A 17,829-nucleotide genomic window follows, 5' to 3' on the forward strand; every position below is an offset into this window, starting at 1 on the left:
TGATATTATTTTGATCATGTCATTTCCTGGCTGAAGACACTATTATGTTGGTCCCTTATCCTTAATAATAATAATAGATGCCATTTTTTTTCAGGGAATCCAGTAATATAAGCTAGATAGTTTACATATATTCCATTACTTCTCTTACTTTATTTTATGGATGGCTGAGAGAGATTGTGGCTTTGGTCACACAGTAAGCAGGAGTTTCAAACATGTTTGTTACCAATTTCTTATGATTCACTCCAGAAATAGTCTCTGCATATACAAGCATAGATGTTTGGGTGCATGAGTATGTGTATGTGTGTGCCTCAAGAAAAAAGTGTTCAGTAGTTGCAAATTAAAAACTAAGTTGTTGTTGGGAGTTCCCTGGCAGTCCAGTAGTTCGAGCTCCAGGCTTCCACTGCAGGGAGCATGGGTTGGATCCCTGGTCAGGGAACCAGGATCTCACATGCTGCGTGGTGTGGCCAAAAACAAACAAAAAAAGCTGTTGTTGACATATGGAGCAAAGTAAAATTTGCTCAATAGCCAGTGGTTCTTAAAACATGGGTTATGGATTGATCCCTTGTGTGAGAATCACCTGAGGTGCTTTTTAAACTTACAGAAGCCTGTGTCCACCCCAGGCCTATGGAGAGATTAAAAGGCTTTAGAGTAGGAAGGCTTTCTTGCACTTCTGAAATCATATTAGACAGCTACTACTCTGTTTACTTATAAGTCAACCTTGAGGGTGAGGGCATTTCATCATTCAAAGTAGAGGAAGCTAAAGAAGGAAAAGAAAGGAAATATGATCCTGGCAAGATAGGTTGGGGCCAAACTGTAGGGTCATAAGTTCAACTGTTCACTGATATTTAATACAGTAGTATGGACAAGCTACCTAATCCTTCCAGATATCAATTTCCTCAACTTTATGACGGTATAGGACTAAGTTTCTAAATATAGCATAGTGTTGAACAGCATTCTGAAGCCAGTCTGCCTGGGCTTGAATTCTGGCTCTGCTACTTACTAGCTCTATGACTTTGAGCAGGTTACTTAACTTCTCTGTGCCTCAGATTCCTCATCGGTAAAATGGGGATGATATTGACCCCACAGTGTGTTGTGGATTACATTAAATGAGTAAATACAGGTCAAGGTGTTAGAACAGTACCTGGCACATAGAAGTGGTATGGAAGTATTAACTATATCCCTTTCAGTTCTAATGTCTTCCAATGCTGAGATTTTGACTCATTACCAGGTATCTATTCTGAACATTAGAACATAGGCATTATTTACTTAAGAGGACTCATGAAGAATCATAATTAAAATCCAGGACTTCAGTTTTTGGATCTACCCCCACAGCTGTGTCAGATTATGAATTAAAATTGGATAACGCATTTCCCAGTGGACACCTTGCACAAGGGTTTCATTCTGCAACTTGTTTAGGAAAATGGCCTTATAGGCTTAATTAAGACTGTAAACCCTGGAATCTACTCATTGTCTCGCTGAGATGCTAATAATCATTTACACATGTTGACTGAACTGATATCACCCTAGTTACTTTATTATTTTTCTGTTGTTTCTGATAGTGATAATTCTGGCCACTGTTTTGGCATGTACTTCTGTAAAACACACTGTGTAATAGAGAGTAATGTAGTTGTAAAATAGCGTAAGTATGCTTGAGGATCAGAGACATGAATTCTGGAGAACAACTTTTCCTAAGTCATAACAGTTGCTTACATGTAAGCCCCATTAGAAGAACCTAAAACCAAGACACTGGCCTTCAATGTAAGGAAAAGTCAGTAAAAAAATGAGCCAAGATGTTTTATCTTGATTTAAAGATTTTCAAATAACTTTTTTCCTCTTTGGAGTAGAATCCTTAATAAATAAAACAGATACAAACAACACTATGCTGTGCCTGCCAGCTTTCTTTCCACTTATTCCCATTCCTACATGGCTTCTTAGTCACTTTCAAGAAACTCTAGGGCCCCTAAACTCGCAGTTTAAAAATCAGTGATGAGAACAAACGTGTGGATACCAAGGGGGAAGGGGGGTGGGATGAGTTGGGAGATTGGGATTGACATATAGACACTATTGATACTATGTATGAAATAGATAACTAATGAGAACCTACTGTGTAGCACAGGGAACTCTACTCAATGCTTTGTGGTGACCTAAATGGGAACGAAATCCAAAAAAAGAGGGGATATATGTATATGTATAGCTGATTCAGTTTGTTGTACAGTAGAAACTAACACAACATTGTAAAGCAACTATACTCCAATAAAAAATTTTAAAAAAAGATGCGGTATATATAAAAAATGGAATATTACTCAGCCATAAAGAGAATGAAATAATGCCATTTGCAGCAACATGGATGGACCTAGGACTTAAAAAAAAAAAATCAGTGATGTAATTGATTATAGGTGCATTCTGCCTATAGCATATTATTTATTTTTTCTAAGAAAATTGTGAATTACATAGAAACCTAATTCCCTGTTTGTGGAGTCTGGATCCTGTAATTTATTTTATCTTTTTTGCTCTTTCCTCCCTTGGGATACACTCTTGCTTTTAATCCTCTTTCTGGAGGCAAACCTCAGCACTTTGTATCCTTCCTATGGACACAGGATTGATCTAGAGGCAATTGTGCTAAAAGCTGTCTAATTGTAGAAAAGAAGAACCTGATTATCATGAACAAGAACTTGGTTAAAACCTTTATCTTGAGCTCAGACTGTTTCTTTTTATTCATTAGATTTGTCTGCCTCTGCTCATTCCAAGGTGGTGATCTTCACAGTCAACTCTCTGGGTAGTTCTCAGTCCTACCTCGATGTGGTGCAGAGCAATGTGGATATGTTCAGAGCCTTTGTTGCAGCTCTGGGACATTATAGTCCACATGGCATCCTGCTCGTTGCATCTCAACCAGGTACAAGACTTTATTTTAAATAAATTTGGTGGTCCAGTGTATCAGTAGAATTGCCATTTCTGATAAAAGTCATAAAACAAGGTTATAAAGGGACAGCCAGAGTATTCAGTTAAATTGCTCTTATAATGAACAATGCAGTATTTTCCATATCCTGTCAACCAGTTACTTCTTCTGACTGGCATTAACTAGAAGGTTACAACTTACAATTTTTTATGTAATATTACTATTAATATGTTCCAGGTTGTTAGCCATGCCTTTCTCAGTGAGAAAATGGTTAAACGCCCAAGAGAAAGATGCAGTAGCTTATAGGAAGGATCCTTTGTTAACTCTGAAGTGTCATAAAATGTTAGTGAGCACACCGGAGTGCATTTTTAACGTTTTGTATTTTAAATTGTTTCTCAAATTATTTGAGAAATTTTTTTCAAAGAATTAGGTGGTACTGGACTCAAATTGGTGAACAGATTTTTTTTTAATGTTCCCAGTATAGGAGTATGATATGAATTTCACTTGTTTTCCTGTAGCAACTGATTGAGGGATGTTGGTCTAATTCCTGACATCCTTTTGGCACATAAGAAAAAGATAGTTGTATTTTTGTTGATAATGCTGTATAGCATGGTGGTGGTATATGAATCAGTATTTTAATTTAAAGATAGAAATTCAGCTTAAGCTAGATATAAAAGAGAACTTGATCAATGAAAAAAATTATTTTCTGGTTTTCTGTACCCAGTTTTCATCTTTCTTGCTTAACTGCTCAAGGAAATTATCTGTTTTCCACTCTTAAAAATTTATATTTAACAGCAAAGTTATGTAAAATCATGCTGAAACCTGGTTAGTTGTTTTTAATTATTAATTAAAATTAAAATATATTAAATTTATATAATATATAATAAAATTAAAATATGTTATGCTTCATAGTACATTTAGGACCTAAGAAGAGTATATACAAGTTTTAATATACTTATTAAAATAATAAATATTTTGTTTAGGAACTAGGCTAGAAGTATATTTTTTAAAATATTTATATTTTCACCTTGTATGTAATATTTAGTGGAAATCATGACCTATGTGACGTGGAAACTGAGTGCATTTCCTGCAAATCGAGTGATTGGAATTGGTTGCAATCTGGATTCACAGAGATTACAATATATTATTACAAATGTTTTGAAGGCACAGACTTCAGGAAGAGAAGTATGGGTTATTGGTGAGCAGGGAGAAGACAAAGGTAAGAAATACATGTTTATTAGTTATGTATATTGATAACCTACATCACCAGAGGCCATGATATGCATGATATGCACAGTTCTGGGGACTCCAGAATTGTGGCGCTTAATTGGCTTTCCTTCCACATTTGAGTGCCTTTTGTGTGACAGGCCCTGTATTGTGAATATACTCTGCAAACGTGTCATTCTGATTGTATTTACTTTTCTGTAAGTAAAATGCAAGACCCCCTTAGGTTTTATATTTTTATTTATCTTTTTATATTTTGTATTTGAATTTCAGCATCCAGGATCAATTTAAAAGTTTAATTTTCTGGAGAGCAACATTTACATAAACCCTAAAGCATATACAGAACTCTTTCCTTTACTCTCCCATCCTGCAATCTTGCTTACCTTTCCCTAAGTTCAGACTTTCTCCCTAGGTACATACCTCCTGTCCGTTTCTCACCTTTTTAAACAGAATTTTCATTCTTTATTTACCCTTATGGCCTTTTTTTTTTTTTTTACCACCTACTTGCTCTCTGCTCTGTCCCTACCACAGAAAGCATTCATAAAATACAGCCCCCTGGATTTGAAAGCCCCTTTTCCTATCCCAAAAGAATGCTTTCCCTATTTGATTCAAGAATCTCTTTTTTCTTTATTTTTCCCTCATGCTGTAAACTCAGGTTGGTTAGGTGATAAAAGTGCTTTATCCTAAGTTTGTTCATTTTTATTCATTTAAACAAGTATATGAGTGTCTACTCTTCTCACTACTGTATAAGATGTTAGTGTGATACAAAAGAGGCACAGAGCACAGTCTCTTCCTTCATTATACTTAAAAATTATTTTAGAGCAACAAGAAAAATATTTACAAGATGTTTTGGCTAACAATGAAAGTATAGGGTACTATTTGATTAAGTGCCAAAAATGAATATATTTTAGACTTAGAGTGCTTAGACACTTATGAGTGAACATTTAACATGGGTTGAAATGACTGGAGAAAATTCTGTGCAGGCCATCATTGAACTGTACTTTGGAAGAATGAATAGGATTTGAATAAATAGTAAAGAGTGGGACAGACATTCCAGGAATGGGAAAACAGGCAAAGGCACACACTTAAGTATGGCATGTTCATGGGATAAAAAAATCTAGACTGGTTGTTGCAGAGTTTCAACCAGATAAACTTGGTTGCTATCACATTTTGGAGATCCTTGAATACCTGATAAAAGAGTTGGAAGGTGATTCTCAGGCAGAGGGGAACTATTAAAGGTACTTGAGCATGGGGGTGATATGCTAAAAAGGTAATTTGGGGAAAATTAATCATTGCTTCCTCATTTAAAGTATATTACTATTACTCTGTTCAGCCTGTAGGTGCTGTAGGGTAGAGCACAATGTAGAAAAGAACTTCTCTGCCTGTGAGGAAGTGATCATTTAACTGGAGAACTGGAGGAAGATTTTAAATCTGTATAAATCTGCACTGGCTACCTAGAAAGTTCAGTGCTAGAAAGAGTCGGGCTATAGAATAAACCTTGACAAAACCTGACAGTGTGATTCAAGCAGAAATAGCTTTTCAGGCTCAGAATGCTTCCTGACACTAAACGCTAATCAATAGAACCAGAAAAGGGGAGCAAATAAGAACTTGGAGCAGATGTATTAGAGTAACAAATGTCTAGGGATTCAAACAAACTCAAGACCCCAAATTTTACTCACTACTACCATTTGAATTCTGGCCCATGTTGATCTCTTGCTTGTCTGATTATTGCAGATCTCCCAGTTAATTTGCTCTTCTCCCTCTAGTCTACTCTGTAAATGATGCCAAATTAATAATGATATTAGCTAAAACTTACAGTATTTGCAGTATGTTTCACACATTAATTCAATGTTCCTAAGTCACGTTCCTCTTTTCAAAAACTTTCACAGGCTTCCTCTGAGCAAATTATTAAATTCTTTTGCTTGCCATTCAAGGAGTCCCAAAATACAGTCTTAACCTTCCTTCCCAATTACAGTTATGGAGAGAGTCATTAGAGAGCTGGAAGGGACCCAAGGGATCATCGATTACATTTTATTGTAGGGAGCCAGCAATGGATGCAGGGATGGTAAGAGTGACATCCCCAAGAGCCTGTAGCTTTTCAGGTCAAAGCAGGACTAAAACCCAGGTCTTGTGCATCTCGGCTCCACCCCACGGCTTTGCTTCAGCCACAGGAACCTTTGCCCATTGAATTTACCTTTCCCATAATCCCTTCTCTTTCTCTCTCAGCATATTCAAATCTCATTCTTCAAGATCTAGGTCAAGTCTCCCTTACCTTACCCTTTGAAGCTTTTCTTGATCACATCGTTGCACAGTGATTCCTTCATTCCTTTGAGCTAAAAGCTCTTGCTAGCTATGTGGTAATTAACCATATATTGTCTCAAGATATTTATTCTTTTGTTAAACTGCTGTTTATTCTGATCCAATTTGAATTTTGTGTGTGTACCTTCTCCTTATTGAAAGCGTAAATTATTAAGCTGTTCTTTTAGTTGAAAAAGTCGTACATTCACATTGTAAAAGGATTAACTAGTACAAAAAGATATGTAGTGAAAAATGTCTCCCTTCTATGCCAGACACCCAGTCCCTCTCTCTAGAAGCCATGCAACCTTGCAGAAATGTTCTGTGTATGGACAAGCACATGTATGAAGTATACATAATACATCATTCTCCACCTTGTCCTTTTACTTATCGATATGACTTGGAAATGATTGCATAATAACATATATAGATCTTACTCATTCTTTTAAACTACTACATATACCAAAATTTATTTAACCAGTCCCCCTAATAAGTTATAATTTTTGAATGAGTAAGAACATTTCACAGTATGGTTATATTAATATCTCAAATTGTAAAGAGAAAATAAAGGATGGTGTGACTTGATAAATAAACCTAAGGTACTGTGTTGACTGCTGTTGGAGCTACATAAATGAATAAGAACCTGACCCTGTCTTTAGGCAGCTTGGAGTCAAATATAGGAAACGACTATAATAAAAGGCAGTGTTGACTTGCAATAAGAGAGGTCCAAGGGAAGTAAGACAAAAGCACAAGGAAGGGAGCTCTCAAGTAGGAACTAAAAATAGAGAGATGTAGGTGCATGTGAATTGAGATCACTTAGATATAACATTATGTAATATTTGACACATATAAAAGAATACGTATAGCATATATGTATGTTTTAAAGCATCATAGTAGAACAAATATTCATGAATCCATACTCAATTAAGAACAATACAAATACCACTGAAGCTACCTATGTACTCCCCAACCCATCTCCCTATCTCCCTTCTAGGTACTGCTATCAGATCACTTTTTATCCTGTCTTCTACTTTGTTTCAGAGACAGTTCTATCCACTGATAATTGCCTTGGTCTTGAAGCCAGAAATGGATTAGAGGCTCCCTCTGCTGGTTTCATGTATGGACACCAGTTGGTTATATCTTTGCATAGGTGACACCACAGTAATAGCAAAATTAGAATTATTTTTTATGGAGTATTAAATGCATTGCATATCTCATTTAAAATTTAAAACCACTCCATGAAGGAGGTGGTAGTTTTCCAAATCAATATGTGAGGAAGCTTAAGATTCAATGAGGTTAACAATTTGTGCAAGGTTTACACATTTAGTAAGGGCAGAACTGCAATTTGAACCCTGGTCTGACTCCAAAGCTGTACTTTTTCTTGCTGTGACTTAATTAGATAATTTATCTTAAGCATTTAGTACAGTGCCTGGCACAGAGTAAACACTCAGTAAATGGTAGCTGTTACTACAATGATCAAGATGGCGAGATGGTGATGAATAGAAAATTGACAAAGGGACAGGGAAAACTACACTTTGAAATAATGCAATATTAGGGTTTAGAAACAGAGTTATAAGAATAGCAGATATGTAAGTGAAATTATTCTCTTTAAGTATTTCAGAGACAAATGACAGTTACAGCCTGGAGGAGGAATTACATGACATATAAGACCCTTTAGGATTTGTTTCGTGCTTCCTTCCTCAGCCTCATCTTCTGCCATTCTGACAAGGATTTTATGCTAGTCAGATGATCAACTTGCAGCTTCCCGAAGGGTTCATGCACTCTCATGCTGCCTTGCCTTTGCACCTGATGCTTCCTTTCCCTGAACATTCATTAATTTGGCTAAGTCCTGCTTACCCTTCAAGACTGGGCTTGAGGGCTTCCCTGGTGGCACAGTGGTTAAGAATCTGCCTGCCAGTGCAGGGGACACGGGTTCGAGCCCTGGTCCGGGAAGATCCCACATGCCGCGGAGCAACTAAGTCCGTGCGCCACAACTACTGAGCCTGCACTCTAGAGCCCATGAGCCACAGCTACTGAGCCTGCGTGCCCCAACTGCTGAAGCCCGCGTGCCTAGATCCCGTGCTCCGCAACAAGAGAAGCCACCGCAATGAGAAGCCCGCGCACCGCAACAAAGAGTAACCCCTGCTCGCCGCAACTAGAGAAAGCCCGTGCACAGCAACAGAGACCCAGTGCGGCCAAAAATAAACAAATAAAAATAAATAAATAAATTTATTAAAAAAAAAAAAGACTGGGCTTGAGTGCCACCTCTCCCAGGAAGCCTTCCCTAATTCTCCAGGTTAAGTAAGTTTATGCCTCTATTATAACCACTATCACACTGTGTTATAATTGCATATTTACTTGTCTCTTCACCCCCACCAGACTGTAAACTTGAGCTTGGAATGGCCTCAGTAAATATGTTTTGAAATGAATGAATGATCCTGATCCTATCTTGTTGTATCCAAAGATCATTCATAGTATGCCCCACCAAATTAGTCAGTAGAACATATGCTTTGGAGCTGCTATTTTTAGCTGTGATATTGAAATCATATGTAAACTGCAAATAACTCCTTCAAATGGTGTTTTAGAAACCCAAGGGCTGGACCTCAAAACAGAGTGTTAGATCATCTGCTTTGGGCATCACTCTTACCTAAAGGATAGGTGTTATACGTAATGGAAAAGAGAGATCACATGGTCATATTTTATTAAAATTTTTGGGGTCAGAGGATTACTGTTTTTAAGGAGTAGAACCAGAAAGATTAGGATTGATTAGATGCATTATTTGAAAGGGATTCTTAAACTAGGATAAATATACATTTAGGAAGTGTGAAGCGTTGGGCAGTAAATGAACAAAAAAATGAAATAATTCAGTCCATCTAAACTTAACTGAAAATCCTAATAACTGTGTCAGAAGCAAATTTGAACCTAGTGAAGCTTTCTCCCTCTCTCCAAACATTGTTTTCTCATGGCTCTTGTACGTCTGAACTCAGAGGAAAGATAAAACGTGATTATGTGTGTAATATATAATGGCAGTAATACTCATAATTAAATTCCAGACTTCTTTGTGTCTTTTGTCTTTTCTTATACCTACCTTGCCCTTTTGATTTATCTTTCCAAGGTCTGTAAATGCCATGTTCCATTTAGCAGACATTTCTCTGCAATTTTCTGTATATTGTGAATATACTAATAATGTGCCAAAATTTTGTTTTAGAAAATAATTCATGTATAGTCCTTCCATTCAAGTGAAACATTTTTTAAAACCCCTTAATTTGTCCACATGTATTTATATTTTTCATGTAACAATTTTTGGTTTTGCTTCTTTTTTAACTTAACATAAAAACTTTTAAAACTTTTCGATGTTTTTCAACTTAACTGTTGCAACTATGTTTTCCTCTTTGTTTAATATAATTATGGATTGTGGACTTCCCTGGTGGCACAGTGGTTAAGAATCTGCCTGCCAATCCCTGGTCTGGGAAGATCCCACATGCCGCGGAGCAACTAAGCCCATGCGCCACAACTACTGAGCCTGCGCTCTAGAGCCCGCGAGCCACAACTACTGAGCCCACGTGCCACAACTACTAAAGCCCGTGTGCTCTAGGGCCTGTGCTCCACAACAAGAGAAGCCACTGCAAGAAGATGCCCCTGCACTGCAACAAAGAGTAGACCCTGCTCGCCGCAACTAGAGAAAGCCCGTGCGCAGCAACCAAGACCCAACACAGCAAAAAAAAAAAAGAAAGAAAAAAATTAAAAATATATAAATAAATAAAAATACCTTAAAAAATTATGGATTGTGTGCAAGGTTAGCTCGTATTATCTCCTGTGCATTCTTTTTTTATATAAATTTATTTATTGTATTTATTTATTATTTTTGGCTACGTTGGGTCTTCGTTGCTGCGTGCAGGCTTTCTCTAGTTGCGGCGAGTGGGGGCTACTCTTTGTTGCGGTGCGCAGGCTTCTTATTGCAGTGGCTTCTTGTTGCAGAGCACAGGCTCTAGGCGCATGGCCTTCAGTAGTCGTGGCACATGGGCTCAGCAGTTGTGGCTCGCAGGCTCTAGAGCGCAGGCTCAGTAGTTGTGGCGCACGGGCTTAGTTGCTCTGCGGCATGTGGGATCTTCCCGGACCAGGGCACGAACCTGTGTCCCCTGCATTGGCAGGTGGATTCTTAACCACTGTGACACCAGGGAAGCCCATCCTGTGCATTCTTTATTGTGGTAAAGAATCTGTGTTGGAGGACACAAAAGAAAAACACATGATCCCTGCCCCCTGGAAGCTTATAATCAGTTTGAGGAGGGGAAGCTGTCCTTTGTTGCTGACACATCACTAACTGGCCTAATCTTGAATGCAGTTTAGAAGACTTGTGGGAATTCCCTGGTGGTCCAGTGGTTAGGACTTGGCGCTTTCATTGTCGTGCCTGGGTTCAATCCCTGGCCAGAACTAAGATCTTGCAAGCCACATGGCATGGCCAAAAAAAAAAGAAGACTTGTATCTTAAACATGAAATAGTCTTACATACCCGAATGTGTTTTTATTTTGCCTACCCAAATAAAGATTTGTATCAAAGAATGTCTTCACAGTGATGAGAAACAGATGACTATTAGAAAGGTTTCAAAATGTTACTTTCAATTTAGTATTAAAGTGTGGTATAAATATCCAGTTCATGTGTATAGCTTTAAGTTTTTAAATTGTTTTTAAAAATGGTGTAGTAAGAGGCAATGGAAAACCCAAATATGCTGTTAGAAAACAGGACCCTGCCTCTCTAACAGCTGTGGAAATCTAGTCCAGAATAGGTGACCAAATTATTCCTCATCTGGTGAAAGAAATTAGTATGTATGGTTCCCAGTGGAGCAAATGCCAAGTGCTTGCAGCACATGGGAGCCTATTATGCATTGCCTGCTGAGAAAAGAAAGCTTTCTACTTGGACAGTAAAATGGCCCAGTGTTGTTGAGAGAGAACAGGTAAGGGGCTGCAAGTAGACTTTGGGGATCATGTTTTGGGGGAACTGCAGCTCAAAGTCTTTCTCACCCCAAGCAGTCAGTACAGCACATTTAGTGCCACCAGTGGAAAAATGTAACTCTAGCTAGAAGGGGGGAAAATGTTTCTTTAAAGTTTAATACAGGTATCTTTAACTGCAGATGATCATTTATCACATCTTAATCCTAAGAGAGTTATTGACAAAATATAATCAATTTTTCGTTTAATTTTTAGTGCCCACATGGGGTGGCCAAGAGGACGTAACGAGGCATAACTCTCAGGTGCAGCTGTCCAACAGGTAATACTGAGTGTAGTTTTGCATTTATCCAACTGAAAACCATATACTTCAGAGCTAATGTAACAGCTGTTTGCACAGCATGTACTTACCGGGCTTCTGCAAACAAAACTTACTAGTATGGACAAAACCAAAGTACATGAGAGCAATGTTTTCTATTCTTTGATTTCTTATCTCAAAGTAGATCTAAGAGTGCTTTGCAAGCTTAATATTTAGATATACAGTTGACTCTTTAGAGGGTAGAATAGTTTCCTTATTTGTAGGCAGTGATTTACTGCTCCTATATTTAGGATATAGGATCCTATATCTGAGGGTATTGGATATTTTCTTAAATGTAGAAGAGAATTTGTCCATACCACTTAAAAATCAATATGTATTTATTAATCACACATAAATACATTTGGAAATTAGTCTAATATCAATGGATAACCCACATTATAAATTCAGGCAAAAACAAAGTATAATGCACAGATCCTCGTATCTTTTGTGTTTATTCAGAGGCCTTCCTGGTGTCTGGACCCGATAGGGTGGACTCTACATACTGTATATTTTCATGCCATTTGTTGTTTTACTGTCACATAATAACATCCTTTCCTGAATTCCGAGTGGTGACTTTTAGCTTTTTAAACCTGCAGTTTATGGTTTTTAGAATATAACAACTAGAAAGAATATTTTCTCTTATTGAGAAGAGTAGTATGTTGTATAATCCATTCTAATCTGCTTCTCTATATAATCCTGCATTTATAGCTTTTAAAAGGAAGGAATTCAAACATGTTTGTTTAATTTGTATCACTTTTAATTAGTTACAAAGCGAATGTATGCTCTCATAAAACTTTATTTTTATTTTTTTATTGAAGTATAGTTGATTTACAATGTTGTGTTAGTTTCTGGTATACAGCAAAGAAAACTTTAAATACTGCAGATATCTATATAGTAGAAAGTGAAAAGCAGGGGTAATTCCATTCTCCAGAAACAACCACTGTTAACAGTTTAGTGTCCATGTGTCCAAACATTTTTTCCCATGCTTCTGCAAACATTATCATTATTATTTATTATTATTTTTATAATAATAAATGTATGCTATTTATATTATCTTGCAACTTGCTTTGTTTCCTTAATAATAAATCTTGGATATTTTTCCATTATTGTACATATAAATCTACTTTATATTCTTCTCAAGAGCTATATGGCACTAGGGGACTTCCCTGGTGGTGCAGTGGTTAAGAATCCGCCTGCCAATGCAGGGGGCACGGGTTTGATCCCTGGTCCGGGAAGATCCCACATGCTGCAGAGCAACTAAGCCCGTGCACCACAACTACTGAGCCTGCGCTCTAGAGCCTGCGAGTCACAACTACTGAGCCCACGTGCCACAACTACTGAAGCCCGTGTGCCTAGAGCCCGTGTTCTGCAACAAGAGAAGCCACCGCAATGAGAAACCGGGGCACTGCAACGAAGAGTAGCCCCCGCTCGACACAACTAGAGAAAGCCCGCGTGCGGCAACGAAGACCCAACACAGCCAAAAATAAATAAATAAATAAATTTAAAAAATAAAAGCTATATGGCACTACATTTGGTAGTGATTTATTTAACAAGTCCTCTTTTCATGAATTGTTTCCAAATTTTTTTGTGTCTCAAACAAGACAAACATACTTATATGTATATCTTTGCACACTTGAGCATATTGCTATAGAATAAATTCCTAGAAGAGGAATTTCTAGATCAAGTGTTGCCAAATATTCCTCTTAAAAGTTGAATAATTTTGCACTCTCAACAGCAGTTATGGGAATGCTTGTTTCTCTGTAGCTTCTGGAAAAGTAGTTATCAGTCTTTTTAATCTTTGCCAATTTTGATGGGCAAAACTGATGTATTTATTGTTTTAACTCATATTTAGTTAAATATTAGTGGTGCTGAGCATCTTTTTATATTATTAGGCCATTTGTATTGACTCTCTGTGAACTGCCTGACATTTTAAGAAAAGCTTCATTACTAGACTGTAGGTTTTCCTAACAATTGCTGTATAACTCTCACTTCTGTGTCATAAAAATGTCTAATTAATACCTTAAACAGAAGCTAAAACAAAATGTACATATTTTGTGCATTTTCTAAAATCATGATTTGTGTGTTTTATTTTTGTTTTTGTTTTTTATAACCTAGAGCCATGGAACTGTTAAGGGTAAAAGGTCAAAGATCCTGGTCTGTTGGACTGTCAGTAGCCGACCTGGTTGACAGTATTGTGAATGATAAAAAGAAAGTGCATTCTGTATCAGTTTTAGCAAAGGTAATTGCTATTCTCATTCTCTCATCATATTAAAATATTTATATTATTCATATAAAGCCAGAAAAAGTGCTGTTCACACTATAACCCAGGTATCTTCAGTATCACCAGCTTTTAGAGTAACACATGGGAGAAGACAGTTTGGTCTAAGCTCTGTCCTGCTTGGCTATGGGAAGTCTGGGCTTCTACCAGGTTGCCCTTCACCCCCATTAATTTTTGGAATCCCCAAGAAGCATTTATAAATTCCATAAACTTCTTCTGGTTGTCATTTATCTCCTCAGCCAGCCAGGTCACCCCAGACTGACGTGCCAACTGGTCTTAGTCAATCATCAGTCTGCTTCTCCAGTTCAGTTTGTTCTTTACTGCTTTATTCCAAGTATAGAGTCCCTAAAGCACAGCTAAGATGAGGCACAAGTGCTTAACCAAATGTTCATGAAAACTTAGGAATACCAGAAGGGAAATAAACCATGGAAGGAAAGACTGAAAACAGATGACCAAATTTGACTGCACTCAGAGTCCATGCTAAGCCCCTCCCCTGGGAATTCACTCTGACATTATTTTTCTTAACCCCCAGCCTGTTACCCATATTGCAGGGGGCTAGCTTACCTCCCCGTAAAGTGGGTGTCTTTGACCAAGTTCCTCCCGTTTCACAAAAATTTTGTGAAACAGTAACTCGAATTTAGAAAATAAACAATTTTTTTTAAAAAGTTCAACTTGTATCACTTTGTACTTCTAGGACCAGAAAAGCAGGAAAATATCCATATTTATGGTATTATCTTTTTTGCAGTGATTCAGCTCTAATATAATCCCAATTTTTTTCATTTCAGGGATATTATGATATAAATAGTGAAGTATTTTTAAGTTTGCCTTGCATCCTTGGAACCAGTGGAGTGTCTGAAGTCATCAAGACCACAGTGAAAGAAGATACAGTGACTGAGAAACTCCAAAGCAGCGCATCATCAATACATAGTCTCCAGCAACAGTTAAAACTTTGATTCTAAAGTTCAGAGTTACTTGAAAGGAAAGGTCATTTAATTTTACCAACATATATATAGGGCTGAGAACTTCTGTGTCTTATTATTTATCCTTACAAACTGCTTGGTTAAGGTAGATGGTTTCTTGGCTGGCTTTGTAATATGAATCCTTAGGTAGTTAGATAAGAAGGAAAAAAATCTAATTTTCTTTGTTGTTCTTGAGATATCTATACCGTTCTTTAAACCTACAGCAGAGATAAACATTCATCTGCAATATGCATCATTTTAAAATTATGTATCCTCAATTAGCAAAACAGCACTTTGGAAATACTTTGAAAATGATACGTTTTTAAAGGAAAATTACTCTTTGACTGTTACAATAACCATGATAAGCCGAAGGCCCAGTATGGATTTACAAAATCTGTGCCAGCTATACACCCAAAGGATCCACAATTTAAGCTATTAATTTTTCTTCTTTAAAATACAGTTGGTATTAATAATAAAGCATTTTGTTTCCCCTCTTCAAATTAATTAGCTACCAAAAAAATGGAAAATAATTTTACACGTACTTTAAAATAGTAAAAAGGAAAATGAAAGTTTTTAATATATGAAGAAAAAGTATACTTTAATTTCCAGTGGGACTGTCCTTTCTGGAATTTTCTATAACCTCTTCCTGGGCTATATAAGATCTCCGACATCTCAAGAACGCACTGTGACATAAGTAGAACCACAGAGAATGTGTATTTTTAGTGCAAGTAAGTTATGAATGAAAGCCAAGCAGTTTACTTTAAAGCTAAAATATGAGGCTTTCATAAAAGCCTTTGGTCTTAATGGGGAGAGGTTGGGTGGGCTGATTGTCTGAGCAAATCCTTTAACTACTCCTGAAGAAATGATTTACTTTGGTGATGGGTCAATAATGACAATATCTTCATATGTGAAAGTTAGCATATTATTACGAATGTGACACACAACTAATAGCAACAACTAACATCAACACTTCTAGTATTTCTGGCAGTGTGATGAGCACTTTATTGTTTTATTCCTCAGGATTATTTATTAATCCTCACAGTAACCCACTGAGGTAGGGACTATTATCATCATTTTATAGAGGAGGAAATTGAGGTTTAGTGCCCAAGATCTCATGACTAAGGGACACTTATATACAACCTCTACTTTTTCTAAGTACTAGAAGAGGGAAAAAGCATAAAAGCGGAAATAGTTACCACAAGACCCTAAATCTGGGGTTCTATACTCTTATATTCTCATGTAGAGGCTTTTTTTTTTCAATATAGTTTTTAGAAAGACTGATTCTCTGACTTCCCAGACTTGCCCTCAGCAACTAGCTGGGGGGGGATGGGGGAGGTATGCACTGAAGTAGGCGTTTAGTTATGTAGTCATTCAGTTAAATAACTGGGAGCCTGCTATACACCAGATGCCATACTGGGCACTGCAGATACAGTGGTGAGCAAACCTGGACTAGGTACAAGCCCTCATGGTGCTTATAATCTAGTATGGAAACAGTAATCAAGTCTCACAAATAAATGTACAATTGCAAGTGTAATAAGTGCTGTGAAGAAGTCCCAGGTGCTTTGAAAGCATATTATAGGTAACCTAAACCTGGTCAATGAGATAGGAGCCAGATGGATTATAAGGGCAGACATACCTTAGGTAGAGAGGAAACAGTCAAACTAATGCTGATTTAGCATAATATTGGATGCTTATAATGATGAGCTTAAATCATAAAGAAAAGGTGAAATTATATTCAGTGTTCCATGTTTAAGTAGAAAAGTATTTAATATGCTTGGAAAGATTCACACCATAATGAACTAGTGTAAAAACATTGGCCATTTGAAGAGAAGAGCATTAGTTCTGTGTAATTTCACTGCATGGGTAGGTTATTTTGGTGTTGACTCTAATAGTATATCCTCACTGTCCTTTTGTATGAAATAAGAAAGTAAAACTAAAAGGACCATTTCTTGTGTTTTTAAAGTCGCCTTTTCTAATATGAGATACCTAATTGTGCTCTTGAACAATAACCTAATTACAAGATACTGTATAAATAGATGAATTGCTAAGAATTCACTACATTAATTATAAAAGGAACATGTCACTACAACAATACTTATTGCGTCTGTTATTCCGGGTACTGTGTTAGAATCTGAGTAGTCAAAAGATGAGTAATAATAGCCCTTGCCCTACAGAAGCCCACAATATAGAAGTAATTCTATCAGATATTTCCTTGAGTGTTGAGTATTATAAATCATATAGTAAGTTCCATATGTAAGTCAAGAAGCAGTACCACCACCACCTCACTGTGATTTGGTGATAATTGACATTCATGATGCTTCTATTAACTTTCACTTTTTTCATCTTTCCAAAATCATGCAGTGTCTCTTGTTATGGTTTTTAATGGGGCTTGGATTAAAATGCTTCTTTGATATTGTAACAGATAAATATTTTATTTTCCAATTTACATTATAGTTATTCTTAAATATCAAGAATAATGAATAAAATAAACTTTGACTTTAAAATTACCGGGAGATTCCTAATTTATTGAGTGGAAGGAAATGTATTCAGATTGAGGAGAAAGATTCTTTCCTATAATTCATACAGTCCCCAGGATATTTAGTTACTTCATTTTAAGTGGCTTAAGTGCAAAATGAAGAGAATGGATTTTGTTAATTGTTTTCAAACTTTAAAAAATTATTTTTAACAAGAAAACCTTTTGAACAATATATTACCTACACTCTTCCAATTGATAAAAGTAGAATTGCTCTAATTGAAGTTGCTCCTGGGTAAGCTGTGGCTTTAAGAATAGTTTGAAAAGCACATTACTTTTAAGGGACAAAGAAGAGGTGTAGGGAAGGATAGACTGCCCTATAGTTTGGTTTGACTGGAGCTGT

General features: G+C 36.7%; 1 protein-coding gene across 9 annotated transcripts in view; it reads left to right on the plus strand.

Moving 5' to 3' along the window:
* The window catches only part of UEVLD (UEV and lactate/malate dehyrogenase domains), a 45,892-nt gene extending 28,432 nt beyond the window's left edge, over nucleotides 1-17,460 (plus strand). For 6 of the 9 annotated variants that reach the window (XM_082342467.1, XM_082342469.1, XM_082342468.1 and 3 more), the window contains 5 exons: nucleotides 2,723-2,893; nucleotides 3,942-4,115; nucleotides 11,617-11,680; nucleotides 13,832-13,955; nucleotides 14,780-17,460. In XM_082342467.1, the coding sequence (XP_082198593.1) occupies nucleotides 2,723-2,893; nucleotides 3,942-4,115; nucleotides 11,617-11,680; nucleotides 13,832-13,955; nucleotides 14,780-14,947 (701 nt within the window). In that variant the 3' untranslated portion in view covers nucleotides 14,948-17,460. Of the gene's footprint in view, nucleotides 1-2,722; nucleotides 2,894-3,941; nucleotides 4,116-8,028; nucleotides 8,717-11,616; nucleotides 11,681-13,831; nucleotides 13,956-14,779 lie in introns of those variants that run through there. The other 3 variants (XM_082342470.1, XM_082342472.1, XM_082342471.1) reach the window with 3 other exon arrangements.
* Nucleotides 17,461-17,829: the final 369 nt, after the last annotated feature.

The sequence above is a fragment of the Balaenoptera borealis genome (assembly GCF_965194805.1).
Source record: "Balaenoptera borealis genome assembly, chromosome: 11".
NCBI lineage: Eukaryota > Metazoa > Chordata > Mammalia > Artiodactyla > Balaenopteridae > Balaenoptera > Balaenoptera borealis.